The sequence below is a fragment of the Emydura macquarii genome, unplaced genomic scaffold (assembly GCF_026122565.2).
Source record: "Emydura macquarii macquarii isolate MOO-44397 ecotype Brisbane River unplaced genomic scaffold, CSIRO-AGI_Emac_v2 contig_1253, whole genome shotgun sequence".
Classification (NCBI taxonomy): Eukaryota; Metazoa; Chordata; order Testudines; family Chelidae; genus Emydura; species Emydura macquarii.
The window spans coordinates 75,722,019-75,738,339 of record NW_027131390.1 but is presented as its reverse complement, the minus strand read 5'-3'; the positions used below and the strand labels follow the sequence as shown (position 1 = coordinate 75,738,339).

General features: G+C 45.6%; 2 protein-coding genes and 1 long non-coding RNA gene across 3 annotated transcripts in view; 2 read left to right on the top strand and 1 right to left on the bottom strand.

Moving 5' to 3' along the window:
- Positions 1-2,535: 2,535 nt before the first annotated feature.
- Positions 2,536-5,581, top strand: SP5 (Sp5 transcription factor). Its single transcript, XM_067549262.1, has 2 exons — positions 2,536-2,916; positions 3,687-5,581. The coding sequence occupies exons 1-2, from the start codon at positions 2,866-2,868 to the stop codon at positions 4,734-4,736; spliced, it is 1,101 nt and encodes a 366-aa protein (XP_067405363.1). The 5' UTR covers positions 2,536-2,865; the 3' UTR covers positions 4,737-5,581.
- Positions 2,920-4,805, bottom strand: LOC137153663 (uncharacterized). The gene is made up of 2 exons (XR_010919868.1): positions 4,674-4,805; positions 2,920-3,582 (listed from the first exon to the last, which is right to left on the bottom strand). It is a non-coding gene; the product is annotated as an uncharacterized lncRNA (long non-coding RNA).
- A 10,559-nt stretch (positions 5,582-16,140) lies between the features above and the next one.
- ERICH2 (glutamate rich 2) overlaps positions 16,141-16,321 on the top strand; it is a 31,713-nt gene continuing 31,532 nt past the window's right edge. Inside the window, exon 1 of the mRNA XM_067549867.1 lies at positions 16,141-16,235. Coding sequence (XP_067405968.1) covers positions 16,228-16,235 — 8 coding nt within the window. The 5' untranslated portion in view covers positions 16,141-16,227. The remainder of the gene's footprint in view (positions 16,236-16,321) is intronic.

The window sequence follows — 16,321 nt, the reverse complement described above, 5'->3', positions numbered from 1 at the left end:
GAGAGAAATCAGATCAGACTTTTTGTAAAAGTTTAGGGACGGCTAAAGTGACAGAACCTGACGTGGGTGGTCAGTGTATTACAGCTCCAGGAAAGGGACCTGACATCAGAAGGGGTAGGAATGAGGATCCTAAGCATTTTGTGCTGGGTCATGTCGACTCCTCCAATCTCTTTTTCCGTCCCGAGTTTTGCTTCTAGAGTCAAAGGGAATGTGCGTGCGTTTCTGTCCCTCGATTCAGAAAAACGGCAAGTGGGACTACCCCGGCTGCTTCCGAAGAGAGCCCCGGGCACTGACTTGTCGATGTGTGTGTGCTCAAGTAACCTGGGAAAAGCTTTCTCTGAAATGTCCCGCAGCCCCCAAAGGAAGAGCGGGATGACTGGGGAGATTTCCGAGCGCCGTGCCCTGGATCTCGAGCGATCCCAGCCCTCTGTTGTCGGAGCCCTGGAGCTACTGCATTCCCTCGCATGTTTTCAATAAGACGTAAACCTTTCGCAACTCTGGGAGGAGAGATCACCCGCATGGCACGGCCAGCATTTGGTTTTAAGTGTGTCCAGAAACTGATGTGTCCCACTATGGGAGTTCTTCGTTTGCTTGTCATAGCTGTCATAATACTGAACGCGTGTCCTGGAGACCTGTACTTACCAGCTCCTCCTCGCCCTCTGCTATAATCTGAGGACAAAAAATGACAGCCCTAAAACCGTATTCTGCATCTCAAAACCGAATCAGATGTCAGCTTCGCCGAATAATTCACCAAGTTAGACGCGCCTTTATCTCTAAGGTTACACACGGCAGAGGAGACTTGAACGTTAGCAATGGGGCAGAGTCGATGCGAAGTCTTGGCTGTGTTGTACTCATTTCCCTGTTGGCGAGCTGATTAAGCATTTACAAGTCCCAGGGAAGAGCCTCGAGTGGCTCACGCATTAGGGGGTCAGTGTTACGGGTGGGGGGCCCAGCGGGAGCCATACTTCTCCCCGGGACTCAATAGGAGCCGTGGGAGAGGACTTGGCACTTTAATCCCTTCAAAGAAACCGATCCAATTCAAGCCCTACCACTCTTGGAAGTCTTTGAGAGGCCAGTGATTGTTTCTACAGGAAAGCCAGATAAAGATCTCTGTGTGCTGCGGTTTAAAAAGACTTCATTGGCAATGTGAATACAATTGAAGCCGACGGCTACTGGGAGGATCGAGTTACCTGGGGAAACAGTTCCAGAAATGCAAGCGAAGGGAGGAGCAGGGAACTAGCTTGCTCTAAAGTTTTTCCAATCTATTAATGACCGTCCTTCTCTGTCACGTGTTCTCGTCGGCTGATTTATAGAGAGGGGACGAGCTCGGACTGAGCAGAGGCCGTGGGGCTATTTCTACCAGCAGCGAAGAGCGGAGCTTGTTTTCAAAGACAAGGGCGCGGTGGGCAGAATGAGCGCGCGGTTTGTTGGCGCTTGCACGTAGCTAGCCGAGAGTGCATCGCCACAGGGCTTCCTCTCGCCCCAGCCTTGTAACATACAAGCACCTTCGAAACGCCCCGGGGCTCAGCTGAGATCTGAACTCCGGGGCTAGCCCCAGACACGAGTTTGCTGCGGGGAGTTTTCTCGCTCCGGTGGGCCGAAGGTTTTAAAACACACAGGGAGCCGGGAGGAACAGATTCACTTTGGGTCAAGATGCTTAAGCGGAGAGCTGAGTAATGGTTTCTTTCCGGTGTCTTGGACGATGGTGCCACCACCCTACTGTCCTTCAAACAGTTTAACGGAGTCAGCTAAACGGGGAGGCATTTTACATACAAAACAGCTGAAAACTAGAAGAAAGACTAACTAACAAAACACCAAGAGAGACGCTCCCTTCACTGTAAAACAATGTCACGTCTTTTACACACCTGCACGCCCTCCCCCGCCCCAGGAAAAGGATACTGCCCCCTTCTCTATTCTTGTCGCAGTCTTTGAGTGTTAATGCGGATTGCCCGTGACCAAAGAACCCGTCATTGTAACTCCACTACATCGACATCTGGCTTTAGCCCAGTGCCACAGTGATTGCAGAAAACGCAGCGCGCACGGACCGCGCTCAGTGAAACCAACCCCCGAGTAAACCCGTGCGGCTGCTCGCTAAGCCGTAGCAGTGGCTCTTTTTTCAGCTGGGGGGGCGGGGGAGGGGGACTCCAGGGAAGTTTTGCAGCTGGGATCCACCAACCCCGCTCAGGTGAACTTGCTGTGTTGGTGTTGTTACTCTGAGTCATCAAACTCGAACAGCGGAATCCGGAGGCAGATTTCTCCGCAGATAACCAAGACATATTGTCACTTTAGGGCTCTGCTACAAATCCTTAATTGCAAAAAAAAAAAAAAAAGGCAGCGGGGGAGGGGAGGATCCCGTGTCTTGAGCATCCAGTGCGAGGGTCTCCAGGCGGTAAGGGGCCCTTTGATCAAGAAAATCCAATTATTTGTGTATATACATTTCCCACATAGTGATTACTTCATTAATTGTCCCGCCTTTATCTCCTCCCTTCCCATCCCCCCTAATAATCAGTTCTTTTATCCAGACCAACAAACACACCATAGGAGCTTTGTGGATTCAAAGGATTTGCTTTCGCTTCTGAAAGAGCCGCTATTCTTTGATGATTGGGTAGCGGCAAACTTCAAAGCCATAAATCTTCCCTCTGACTGGCTGGCGGCCCAGCAAAGTCCTTATCAAATTCTTGGAGGTGATCCTGGTGCAGTCAGACAGTCCGCGCCGATCGCGCCGCGCGGGGGGTGGCGGGGGCCGGACGCAGAGATCAGAGGACAGGAGAGAGAAGGAAGCTGGGCAGCTCTTCGTCTTCCCCTGGGCGTCTCCATGCCTCTGCGCTGCCCCGGTGTCCTCCCCTGGCTCCGGGAGCGGTAACCATGGCTGCAGTGGCCGTCCTCCGGAACGACTCTCTGCAGGCTTTCCTCCAGGTCAGTACCAGCGCTGCCCCGGGGAGCTGGGCCGGGCTGGGAGCTGGGCTGGCGGGCGGGGGCTCTTTGAGTGTTACAGAGACGAACGTAAGTTTGGAGTTACGGGGAGAGGGGGGGACAACGCTCCAAGCAGCGCCAGCGCAGGGAGTAGCCGGGCTACTTTGTTCTGTCCGGCCTTGGGGATCGCCCCGTCCCGCTGCGGCAGTGTCACCCCGCCGTCCGAGGCTTGGTCCAGCTGGAAGGGCAGGTCTCAAGGAAGCTAAAGAAATCGCGTGGCAGTAATAACTTCCCGCTGCCGTCACAGGCTGGTCGGTGAGTAGGTGAAGAACCCGGGGGGCTCAAACCATTCGCCTGCGATGGGCACTGTAAAAAATCCTGTCCCGGGCTGAGGAGCAGCGGAGGGGGTAGAGTGATGATGGGCCTTTACTTCTGCATGCGCGATCTAGAGTTACTGGGGAGATCACACGGGACAGGGCGGGCGTGTGTTTAGAGAGAGGGCGAGAGATGCTTGTTGCGGCCTGTCCTGCTGCTGGCTCGGGCTTCTCTTTACAGACAGATTAGGATTGTTTTCGGAAAGTTTCTGGCCATGTGATGATGAGTGATTGGCACTCTCCGTCTCCCTGGAGAACACACACAGAAACTTTCTTGTTCCTCGAGCTGCAGCGTCTGTGGGTGGGTGGAAAGGGGAGACGGCGGTGGGGTCGGCAGCGACGGTAAATGATCTGGGAGAGGTTAGTGACCTGGTCTTCCTCCTCCCTCCCCCCATTCAGGATCGCACCCCCAGCGCCTCCCCAGACTTGGCGAAGCACTCGCCCCTGGCTCTCTTGGCCGCCACCTGTAGCCGGATCGGACAGCCGGGCGCCGCCCCTTCGGATTTTCTGCAGGTCTCCTACGACCCAGCTCTGGGATCCCCATCCAGGATCTTCCACCCGTGGAGTAGCGAGATGCCAGCCCATTCCCCTGGGGGGCTCCCCCCTCCGCATCCCAGTTTGGGGCTCACCCCCCAGAAGAGCCACCTGCAGCCTTCCTTCGGGGGCGCTCACGAGCTGCCCCTCACCCCCCCGGCTGACCCCTCCTACCCCTATGAGTTCTCCCCAGTCAAGATGCTCCCCTCCTCCATGGCCGCCTTACCCTCCAGCTGCCCCCCGGCCTACGTCCCCTACGCCGCCCAGGCCGCCCTGCCTCCCGGCTACTCCAACCTGCTGCCCCCGCCGCAGCCCTGCAGGCAGCTCTCCCCCAACCCGGCCCCCGAAGACATCCCCTGGTGGAGCCTCCAGCAGGCGGGGGCGCCGGGCGGCTGCAGCCACCGCTTCCCTGCCGCCGCCCTGCCCAGGAGCCTGGTGCTGGGCCCCTCGGACTTGGCCCAGTACCAGACGCAGATCGCCGCCCTGCTGCAAACCAAGTCTCCCCTGGCGGCCACGGCCCGCCGCTGCCGCCGCTGCCGCTGCCCCAATTGCCAGGCGGCGGCGGGCAGCGCCCCGGAGGCGGAGCCGGGCCGGAAGAAGCAGCACATCTGCCACATCCCGGGCTGTGGCAAGGTCTACGGCAAGACCTCGCACCTGAAGGCGCATCTGCGCTGGCACACGGGCGAGCGGCCCTTCGTCTGCAACTGGCTCTTCTGCGGCAAGAGCTTCACGCGCTCGGACGAGCTGCAGCGGCACCTGCGGACTCACACGGGCGAGAAGCGCTTCGCCTGCCCCGAGTGCGGCAAGCGCTTCATGCGCAGCGACCACCTGGCCAAGCACGTGAAGACCCACCAGAACAAGAAGCTAAGAGCCGCGGGCGACGGCGTGAAGCGGGAGGACGCGCGGGGCCTGTGACCCGGGCGTGCAGCCCGGCCGGGACCTCCCGCCCCGCCCCGCCTGAGGGCACCTGGCTGCCTGGAGCCGTGTCCCGGCCGAGAGACTGGAGGAGCTGAGATCCGGGACGCGCAGCCGCGGAGCTGCAGGAGCCTCGCCTGGGGGGAGCTCTCGGACTTGCATCGGTGCAGCGCTGCTCGGGGTTGGCGGCCCTCGCCCAGCAGTTTGCTCTGGAGCTCGGCCCTGTGTGAGCGCGATCGAGGACCTGTCCGAGGCCCTGCCCGGGAAGGCCCAAGGTAGCGTCCCGTGGAGCTCTGGGAACTAGAGGCCTGCCTCGGGCCTGGGAGGAGCCCCGGGCAGCACCGGCCTATCTCTATCCGTCCCTTGGACTAGTCCACTTCCCTGGCCCCAGGGCAAAGATGCGGGAAATACGTGAGTCCTTCACGCCTTGCTACTGGCATCAGGATCTTTCTGGCTGCTGCTCAGTGGGAGTGACGCGCCAGCTGTTTCCAGCTCTCTGTCCCGCTCCCCTCCAGGGAGAGCTCTGGGCGCAGGCCGGGCCGCAGTCAGCATCACTCCCCCGCTCTGGAAACGTGGTTACAATGGGTTGCTCTAAGACAGTAAATAGAAGCAGCAGCGTGAGTCTGGGGGGACCTGGCTCTTGGACCCTCGCTTCTTTCAGGGGAAAAGACTGAAGTTTTGTGTACAAGTTATTTAATAGCAGCCTTTGTTTGAATAAAAGTGTTTTTCCTGTCCTTGGCTCCACGCGGGGGCTCCAGCATGAGATGTTTCTGTAAAGCGACCTGCAACTGCAGCGTGAAAATAAATACATTAACACTGGGGTCACATTGGGAAGATCCCACTGAGTCGGTTTCATTTGATCTTTTCTTCCTTCTGAAGGCTTTACAGAACGCCGCAGTTTGAAGAGCTATTTTATCGTTTATTTAGTCTGAAACAAACGCATCGGCCAAATTAATTTGGTAAACACCCAACTGTTGCAATAGCTTAAACCACAGTCTGGTCCCCACATTTCATGCTCTGAAATATCGTTGCCAAGACAAGACAAAGTTTTCATAGTATCCATTATGGAATGCATTGCGATCTACAAGAACAGAAAACTAACTTCTGCTAAGTGCACTCCTTACCTACAATGCGGATGTCAGTCCAGAGTTTCGCAATGTTTAACATTAAACTTTAACAACAGAGTGCGAATTCACATTGGTTTAGGAATAACATACAGTTGAGAACTCTACTTTGTAAATGGTCTAAAATGTGGGTTCCTTTGGGCTGATGCTGCATTCAGTATTTCTGGTAAAGCCAAGCCATGGGCATAAAACGGGAACAAATATGAAAAAAATAAATACATCTTCAAAGAGCCGATGGTACAAACTATAGTCTAAATCCGAGTAAAGGTGGGAATAGTCACAGTTAATACCTCCTTCTGATATGAAGAGAAATGCATGGCAGCATGATATTGTGGGTCAGCTTTAACGAGCCATTTCCTGCCTTTTGTTGGGCTATGTCACAGCACGACTAAAAATACTTTTCATATTTTAATTTTCCTTTTGTTTCATCCTTGCACTATTTGGGGGGGGCAGGGTATATACAATGCTCCCTCTCTTGTACAAGATGCCAAAATGACTGCCACTCCCTTGAGTAATTTAAGATCTAGCTAGTGATTTTTTACACACGTTTATACATTTTTTTTAAAAAAGTTATTTACTAATAAACTAATACAGCTTCCTTTGAGGCATTATTTATCATCAGTCATGTATGTATGTTGCCAAAATATATTTTAAAAGTAGTTACTGTATTTTACATTAGCCAATTTTCTAATAAAAAAATTAAAGTAATTATTAAAAAAATCAAACCGAACAGGGTCTTTGACTAATCACTTGCAAAATTTCACTTTTAAAAATAGAGACTAATATATTAAGAATTCTTTATTGGATACAAACATAAAGCTTCTCCATTAATTATCAATAAAATAGTTGAAGGTTCTTCCAAAAAAATTGGTCAAAACTTATTTTTAGGTAGAATATTACATGTCAAATTTCAGCCTCAAATAGACCTGTGTGCTGAGTATTGTAATAGAAATTCTGGCACAACCTTAATTATAAATACAGATATGGGTTGCAAGACAGCTTTTAATCAAGCATTGGAGTTAGCAGTTTTAAAAGTATTTAGAATGTTTAATGATAGTAAATGTAAAACTGATGGTGTTATATATTTGTTAGGATTTGACCTCTCTATGAAAATAACCCAATTCAAAAGTGCTCCATTGAGCCTAACATGTGAAATACTTAGGAGTTGCTGTCTAATTTGTAATTCTCCTAAATTGCACATTGTATGATATATTCATTTGTATGATCTAAAATAATTTCTGCAGCAATAATTTCAGGGTCAAAGTATTAAATTAATAATGGGATATAATAAGCTATTGGCTAGTAAAGATTCTTACATATATACTACAGTATATAATATCATAGATGACAGAAATACCTTTAATGTAATGAATGAATGAAATTCTGTTGCTAAAATATACATTTAGATTTAACTTTAGGCTGCTAATACTATTTAAAAACATATTTATATTGTAAAGAAGTAAGCCACAGTAATAGGGGAAATAATAGGCATACAGAGGGTCCTGACCAGAAGTTCTGGCTCAGGAAAAAACTTTCACTGAAACAAGATCAAGCCCTAAATATGTTAACTATGTAATGATTTTCAATTTTGAAAGATTTTCTGGTATATAATGGCTTCTTCTCATCCTTCCTTCCTTTGGGATTAAGTCACAGTAAGGGGTTAGTACAATTAGCTCAACAAGATATAGAGAGCCTCCAAAGTTAGCACTGCTTTAAATAAGAACTTGTTTCACAAAACAAGAAAATGACCAGTTTTAAAAAATCATTCAACTCCATGTACAATTCAATTTTATTTACAAAGGAAATGGACAGTGATGGAAAGTGCTTTTGTTGGTAGCAATGGGGGAAAGGACATAAAATTTTACAGTGTGAAAGCTCCACTTAGGAAATAATATACTGGACTTTGATGTTGCCACAGGATAATGGCCTCTTGCTGCTAAATAAATGGCAAGACCAAGATGAAGCATGAATATGAGTTGACCCAAGGTATTTGTTGTTTTATAGCAGGAGTTTGGTTGGTCTCAATAAGAAATGAAGGGTAGGGCTCCTATCTGTGACAGTGTTCCATTCCAGTGAAATTATCCTATTATACCAAACAAGGCTAATACAAAATAGCCTGCTGATTACTGGTGCAGCACAGTGGTAGTTTCTAAACTAGACCATTATGAAAAAACTGTATTCTAATTGAATTACAGCATGGATTTGATCTGTATCTCATTAATCAAAAGCCACACTACTTGTAAATGTTCATTTTTATAAGTTTACTTTTTTATATTTCAATTGGTCTTTAGTTAGCTGCTATTCTTATATTTGTGGCTACTAATCAGATATATTACTCTGAGTGGATGGGACTCATTATTTCATTTGGCATAATATACTTAGGGTCTGATCTTGCTTTCAGTGAAGCCAGTGGCAAAACTCCCATTGATTTCAATGGTGCAGGCTCAAGTCCACAGTAATGTGGCATATTCCGTTTCGGACGGTGCCTGAAGACAAAACTCCTGTTGAAGTAGATAAAGTTTTTCTATTGACTTAGTTGCTAGCAGGATAAGGCCTAGGATTTTCAAGTGGTAGAACAGAGCCAGATAGTGCTATCACTATGTTACTGGGGATTTCTGCTTAAAAAACAACCCTGAAGGCTTGATGTAGTCCATACATTTTACATGCTACCCACATTTAAAACAGGAAAATGCACAAATTAAAAATGGATAAAGTCAACTTTAACTCAACGTTTGTCAGGACAAAATATGCATTTAAGTTAAAATTTAATGTCAGTGCTACCTAAAATCTTAATTTGTGTGGTAGTCAAAAAACCCCATTCAAAATCTGAACATTTGGAATCAGTGACAAACATAAATAATGAAACCTCAAAAATATTATAGCATTTAATCCTACAATGAATTTTGTGGAACGGAAAATAAGGAACAGCACATTGCAATAACATATTACATACATTTCTAGAACTTATTTCTACCTCAATTTGTATACTATGATAAAATTAACTGTATTAACTTTGCATTCCTAAAATACATTGTGCACCTATAACTGCTTCCAATCAAATAACTTAGTTTTATAAAATTAAATGCTTAATATTCTTTAATTTAAAATTTTGAGTATGTATGCTATTCAAGGGCAGTTCAACTCTGAAATTTTAAATCTAGGTTATTTACAGACGTCATATATGCAAATTTATCTCACTCTTAATTCAAATTAATTAGTCTATAAGAAAAATACATTATGGTCTCAGAAATTAAATCTTGACATGCTTCCTGTACAATATTGAAAATTTTCACACCTGGAGAAACTTGAAAAAAGGGAATGTTCTATATTAAAAGAAGACAATATATTGCCCTGGACTATTATTAGCTAAGGGCCAAATTCTGCAGTCCTTACTCAGGCCTTGATCCAGACAAGACTCATATGACTTCAGTAGGACTCATGCATAAGTGAGGATTGCAGAATTAGAATTTTAGTCTTTACAGACCATATTCCCTCTCTATTTGATAATCCACCAAACCCTAATCTCCGGTTTATGAGTATCTCAGTCTGCTACTAAGAAGTACATATAATATCACAATTTCAGACCATAATTTCACTTCAGACCTGAGTAGATGGAGAAGTAAATTGTGAAGGGAAATCTCTTCTTTAAATATACATCTCTGGATCCAAAAAAAAAAAAAAAAGTGAAAATGAAAATTAAAAAAAATACAAAAATAGGGTTTTTTTAAATTTCTCCAGAATTAAAGTGATATTTATAAAGTTATAAGACCACTGACGGTGACGTAGATAAGCTAACAGATCTTGATTTACCAATTGCATGACTGGTAAATTCAAGTGGCAACAGGAAGTTCTGCATAAAAATCAGTGTCAGAATATGATCCTGTGTTCTAAATTATTTTGGGGCATTTTTTTTGTATTGTTTCAAATGGATTCTATCTTATGAAGGTTAGCATTTCATTACCCAGATGCCTCTTCTTTTCTAAGCATAATTCCCATTATTTCTGTTGCAAATTTCTAATTTACACATTTGCTAGTTCTACTGTGTTGCATCTGAATCAGATTAGTTGCTACAGGCAGCTATTTTTAAAAGTTTCTTAGCTGATTGACATATCCACTCAAATAATGTCCACATATCTGATCCTTCCTCCATGATATAAAACAAATAGATGTCATTTGTTAAAACTAAAAATTTAATCATATTATTGGGGCATATTGGGATTTTTGCAGATATCTATAGGTTACATTAATATTGGAGTAATTCTAGCTCACATATTACAAACTGGAACATTGTCATTACTAATCTCTCATCTCATAGACTGTTGAATACTGAAAAAACAGGCAATATCATATTCTTTTACATGCTGACATCTTGATAGCTTCAGTTTACTATAGACGTGATGTACATTTTATCCTTCACTTTCTTTATTATGTTGAAACATTACCCCCAATAGTATTTCAGGCTTTGGCATAACGAATAGACATATGTCACACTCATAGCTTGGGCATTATTCATTAAATTCATTCCATGGAGAAGGCTAGCACAGTACCTATGCACCTTTAACTGAGTCTTACGTAGTGCATAGTCATCGTGCTGGCCCTTAGCTGGGTGAGTTTCACTCTATATGTAGTGAAATATAAAGAGTAGCCAGTTTACTGAAAAGGAAGTTTATGACTTTAGAATAGATGCTCTATTCTTATTTTTATTCCTCCAATTATTTGAAAGGCTGTATGTTTACTCATTAATTATATATCCATTTTAGTGAAGTTCATCTGAATTCTTATGTAAAGATGCAGATTTCAGTGACCTCAGCAGATGATGGATTTACCTGCCAACCAACAAGTCCGGTTGATTTTCATTCCAAACTTGTGAAAAGTATGTGATGCATTTACTGTGACTCCCCAAACCTTTAAGAGTAATGAACTCCAAAACAATATTTCCTCCACCAAAGGTCATCCCATTAAATATTTTTAATAACAACTTTGCATTTAAACAGCACCTTTCATCCAAGCACCTGAAAGTGTTTTGCAATCAGTAAGCCTCACAACATTGGTCAAGTATTATACCTATTATAGTGAAGCATAAACTATGTGGTTAAACTATATGTCCAGGTCATAACAAGTCAACAGATCAACTGGCAAGAGAACTCAGTAGTCCTGCTTGCGAATGTATTGCTCTAATTCCTTTTTAATATTTTTTCCCTGAGTGATTTGAAGTTATAATGGGTGAGCTTCCTAATAAGACATATTTAAAAAAAAATCAAACCCACATCCTGACCTTGCAATTGTTCCATTGTCAAACCCATTCAGAAATAAATGGGAGTCTTATATGCAAATGGAGTTAAGACTGAGCCCTTCATCTAAAAGATAGTCAGTTTGCTTTTTTTGTTTGCTTTTTCCCAGGGGGAAATTCACACCTGTATAGAGGGCTAGCACAAGGTTTATGCCCTACTCAAGTCCCAAATAAGCCTTCAAAACAGGGTGTCAGTGAGACTTAAATGGCATATAGGTCATGCTAACCGTCTGCATAGGTGCAATTTTACCATTAGATATTATTGAGGATATAATAAACTTTATTTCTCTTAAGCATTCTCCTTCTGTTTGAGTCTCCAATTAAATTATAGCCGTCCTGTTTATGATAGCTTTGAACAGGATTATCCCTAAGAAAGCACACAGTTCTCCTGTTTAGTGTTCAAACTTTCCTTTCATGGGTTTGGGTTTATTGGTCACGCAAAGACTACAGCTCACTATAAACCTCTACACTTCCTCCTTAGGATTTCCTTCTAATGCCTCCATCCTCTGTCCTGGCTCCTTAATTTTTTCTCTCTAGAGAGCCACTCTCATCTCACACAGCCAAGGCTGAGTTAATCAAACACATCTGCCATATACAGGCAGAACTGCAACAGCTTTATGCAGGGTTCTAACACCAAGAAACAGCATGAGTCAACAGAAGAGCCAAGCCATCCTGTCACAATATCCTGTTGTGAGGACACTGATTGTGATGTCACAAATCTAGTATGTAGCTTTTAGCAGGGGATGCAAAATGAACTATAACTTGAAACCCCTTTATTAGAACACAATTATTTATGAAAAGTAGAAGGAACACTGGAAAAAGCATACAAGTACAAACAGATATGATTAAAGAGGGTATATTGTGAGGCTTTTCCTAGTCTGAAAGCTCCTAATTGCATCTTCCAAGTCCCCACCTGGATTAAAAAACTACAGTTTGTGGCTACAATTTTGTTGTTGTAGTTATTATTAATGGGTAGGATTTTTAGTTACAACTGGATATTTTTCTATTACCTGCAAAGTACCTAGCAGATATGGCAATATTTAGCTCTCCAAACAAGGTTCCAGCATTAAGTTACATATATACTATTCAAAACCATTTTGAGCTCTTTTTAACATGGGAAGAAGTCCACAAAGCACTTTTTCAAAATACTCAGTAATTCTAAAGCAGGTAAAATGGAATTAGATAAATCCATGCAGTTCTGAGTTGGGGGTCAGATCCTACAGCCCTTCTTCAGGGCCAGATCAGACCCCTGTGACTTGCACATGGAGGAGACCTTCCACATGTAGATCTCTCCCTCTCCATATGGAAGGCAGATGTCAGTCACCGCTAAAGCATTCCCCTTTCTGCCAGACAGCTCTCCACAGGTCCATCATCTACAGATGGGGAAGAGGAGGAGGGATTCACACTGTTTCCCCATCAGAGATTAGATAAGAACATAAAAGCTGCCATATCAATGCCTTGTCTACACATGAACTACTACAGCAGCACTGCAGCAACAGTACCACTGTAGCGCGTCAATGTTGACACTACCTATGCCAATGGGTGGGATTAGCTTAGGTAATCACCTTCCCGAAAGGCAGTAGTTAGGTTAATGTGAGAATTATCCCACAGACCTATGCAGTTTACATCAGGGGTTCGATTGGTTTAACTGCATCACTTGGGGCTGTGGATTTTTCACTCCCCTGAGTGACGTAGTTATATAGACCTAATTTCCTTGTGTAGATGAGGCCTGTGTCACATCAATAGTCCAGCTAGCCCAGAATCCTGATTCTGACAGTGGCCAGTACCAGGGCATTGGGGGAGTTTACAGAACAGGGCATTTTGGAGAGATCCACTCCATCTTCCTCTTCTGGCAATCAGAGGTTCAGAATTACCCTTAGCATGGGTTTACATCCCTAAGCATCTTGGCTAATAGCCATTGATGGACCTATCCTCCATAAAATTATCTAGTTCTTTTTTGAACTCAGTTGTACTTCTGGCCATCATAACATCCCATGGCAATGAGTTCCCCAGGTTAACTGTGCATTATGTGAGAAAATGTTTCCTCTTGTTCATATTAAACCTGCTGCCTGTTAATTTAATTGTGTGACCAGCTCCCCCCCCCCCCCCAAGTTTATGTATTGTGGGAAAGAGTAAATAACACATCGCTATTCACTTTTCCCACACCATTCATGACTTTATAGACGTCTATCATATCACCTTAATAAGTCTTTTTTCTAAGATGAACAGTCCTAATCTTTTTAGTCTCTCCTTGTATAGAAGCTGTTCCATATCTTTGAGCCTCTTTGTTTAAGTGGCAAAGATTGCAGATGATACAGAATTATTTAAAACAATTAAGGCCAAAGCTGACTGAGAAGAGTTACAGGGGATCTCACAAAACTGGGTGAATGGACAACAAAATGGCAGATGAAATTCAACGTTGAAAAGTGCAAAGTAATGCTGTAAAAGGGGAATGCCACCACCAGTGCTACTTAGGGTTCAGGCGATCGCCCCTTCTCGGTTGTAGTCCTGTCCTTCAGCTTCTCCAAGGGCTTTAGAGCTGTCACTTTATTATGAGGACCTTAGGGCTAGACCAAAGGTCCCCAAACTGTGGGAACCCCTTCTACGGAGGAACTTTTGGGGGGCCTGGGCCAGCCTCCACTGGGGTGGGAAGGAAGCACCACCCAGCCCTGCTCTGGATTGATAGGTGGACTAAACTAGATCATAGATCATTTTCTAACATGGCCCCAATTTCTACATTTTAATCTTAAAAACAGTAAGTAAGATGAAAGCAGTCTGTCTCTTCACGAGGTCTGACTGGAGGAATGCCTACATTCCTATGGTTTCAATGGTGCACCCATGAAAAATTGCACTTCCAATCAATGCAACTATACCTCTTGACTTGCTGCTCATTCAGCAGCATCTTCTGTAGAGCTATATCACTTTTATCTATCACGATTTATTCAAAAAGGTAAAAGAGAAGTATAAAAATATTCTCATCTAAACTTCTTTTTTCATTTCTTTAGGGAATGTCCATTGGTTCAGCCTTTAAGTCTTGAATCAGCCAGAGACAAACTTAATGGCCATTCTGATCACTTTTGACCATGTGCTCCCCTACACAAGTCTTTCCTTTGTATGGAAGCATACACAAACTGCAATCAAATTTTGGCAAATGGATGTTCAAAGAAAATAAGAATTGCAAGTAAGAGCTAGTTTGTGACATAGTGTTTCACTTTTCAGAAAGTTGCAACGTTCTTTTAAGTGCTGATAGGAGGGCTATGTAAGTATTAATGTGATCAAACAAACTTGGAGACTTAATATCTACACATTCAGAAAAGCCTATAGGGTGAAATTTAGCCAAGCATAGAGCTGACGAACAACAAGGAATTAATTTATTTAAATTCTACAAATACATTCTAGCATTTTACTGTGTGAAATCACAATGTTCTCACATTTTTCAAAAGCAAAATAATAAAAAAAAATTATGTGTTGTGTGTGATAACTCCATGCCACACCTCAGCAGGAAAACTACAAGAGATCCAAACTTTGTAAGTCTCCAAGATCAGGCCAGAAGAAATAAAATATTAATTATCCGGGCACATAATGAGCAACTTAGAAAAGCAACATACTTATTTTTAATAATAAGACTTTGACCCTGCAAATATTTACATGTGTGTTTAACTCTAATGTGTTTAACTCCAGCAACATAAAGGGGCCTGAAAAGTAGGGTACACCTCTTCTATAAGTTGCTTCCTCTGCCAAAGTAGAGCTTCTGCATGGTAGTGTGAACTAGCTTTATGCATATTCCCATTGTAGATTCTAGCAAAAGGCTGCATGGTCAGAACATGTTATTGGCTTTCTAAAGCCTTCCCACAATGCCCCACACCGACAGTACAATGGTACAAGTGCCGCTGGTGGGGACGCGCAACACCGACACAAGGAACAAAGTGTAGACACGCATAAGCAATGTAATTACTGTGGCGGCTATATGTTGACCTCAGGTTGACAGGTGGAATCTCCATCCTTAGAGGTTTTTAAGGTGCAGCTTGACAAAGCTCTGACTGGGATGATTTAGTTGGGGTTGACCCTGTTTTCAGCAGGGGGTCAGACTAGTTGACTTCCTGAGGTCTCTTCCAACCCTAATCTTCTATGATTCTCTGTCTTCAGACTCTCTCTTTGTTCTCTCTTACCCCAAGGACGGCACCAGCACTGGAAGCAGAGGGAGAGCACCCAGGACGCTGAGCACAGGGACACGGAACTAGGGCTGGGTTAAGGGGAGATGGTCAGTGTCAGCGACCTAGGCATGGCAGAATCCTTCATCTCCGGGGATGAGGCCGGGTAGGTTTATCTGTATGGCTACTTTCACAGCAGGTGACTGAGGCCAGAGGAAGCGCTTTGTTCCTGCCAGCTGTGCCTGGTGTCAGATCCTTATACCAGGCAGTTGCTCTCCGGGCCCTAGGGTGACCAGATGTCCGGCTTTTTATAGGGACAATCCTAATAGTCTAGGCTTTGTCTTACACAGGCGCCTATTACCTCAAGCCCCACCCCGATTTTTCACACTTGCTGTCTGGTCTCCCAAGTCGCTGCTCCCTACAGCCACCACCGCGGTACTACTGAGCTGCCCCCTGAGCTAGAGCAGCGCTCCGCACCTACACACTGCGTGGGCAGGGAGCGCAGAGCGTTGCGGCCGGGGCCGGGCGCACTCTCTGACTCCAGAGCACCCAACTCCCGCCCCGCGCCCTTCTGCAGGGAACAGAGCGACGTGCGGCAGGTGAGGGCGGCCTCACGCGCGCTGCTTTGCCGCCGTGGGACAACCCTGCCCGTCCGGGGGAACCAGCTCCCGTCGGTGGGCTGCCCGCGCTCAGGGAGCGCGCGCCGGCACTGGCAGTAAGGACGCCCCGAGCCCGGCTGCGGGCAGAGCCGGCCCCTTCGTTCTGCCCGAGCGTTGCAGGCCGGGCCCGGTTCTCGGAGGCTCAGTCCGCGCCCTTGGGGCCGCTGTTGCCATGGCCACGCGTGCTCCGGCAGCCGGGCCTGTCTCCAGCGCGTTGTTTCTAGCCGGAGGGAGCCGCTCACGCCGTCAGCGAGCTCGGCCTGCGACATGAACAGGTAGCGCATCTGCTGCTGCTGCTTCCCCGGCGCATTTCCGTGCCTGCCTGAGGAGTGCGGCCTCCGGTCCCTGCCTGCTGCTAAAC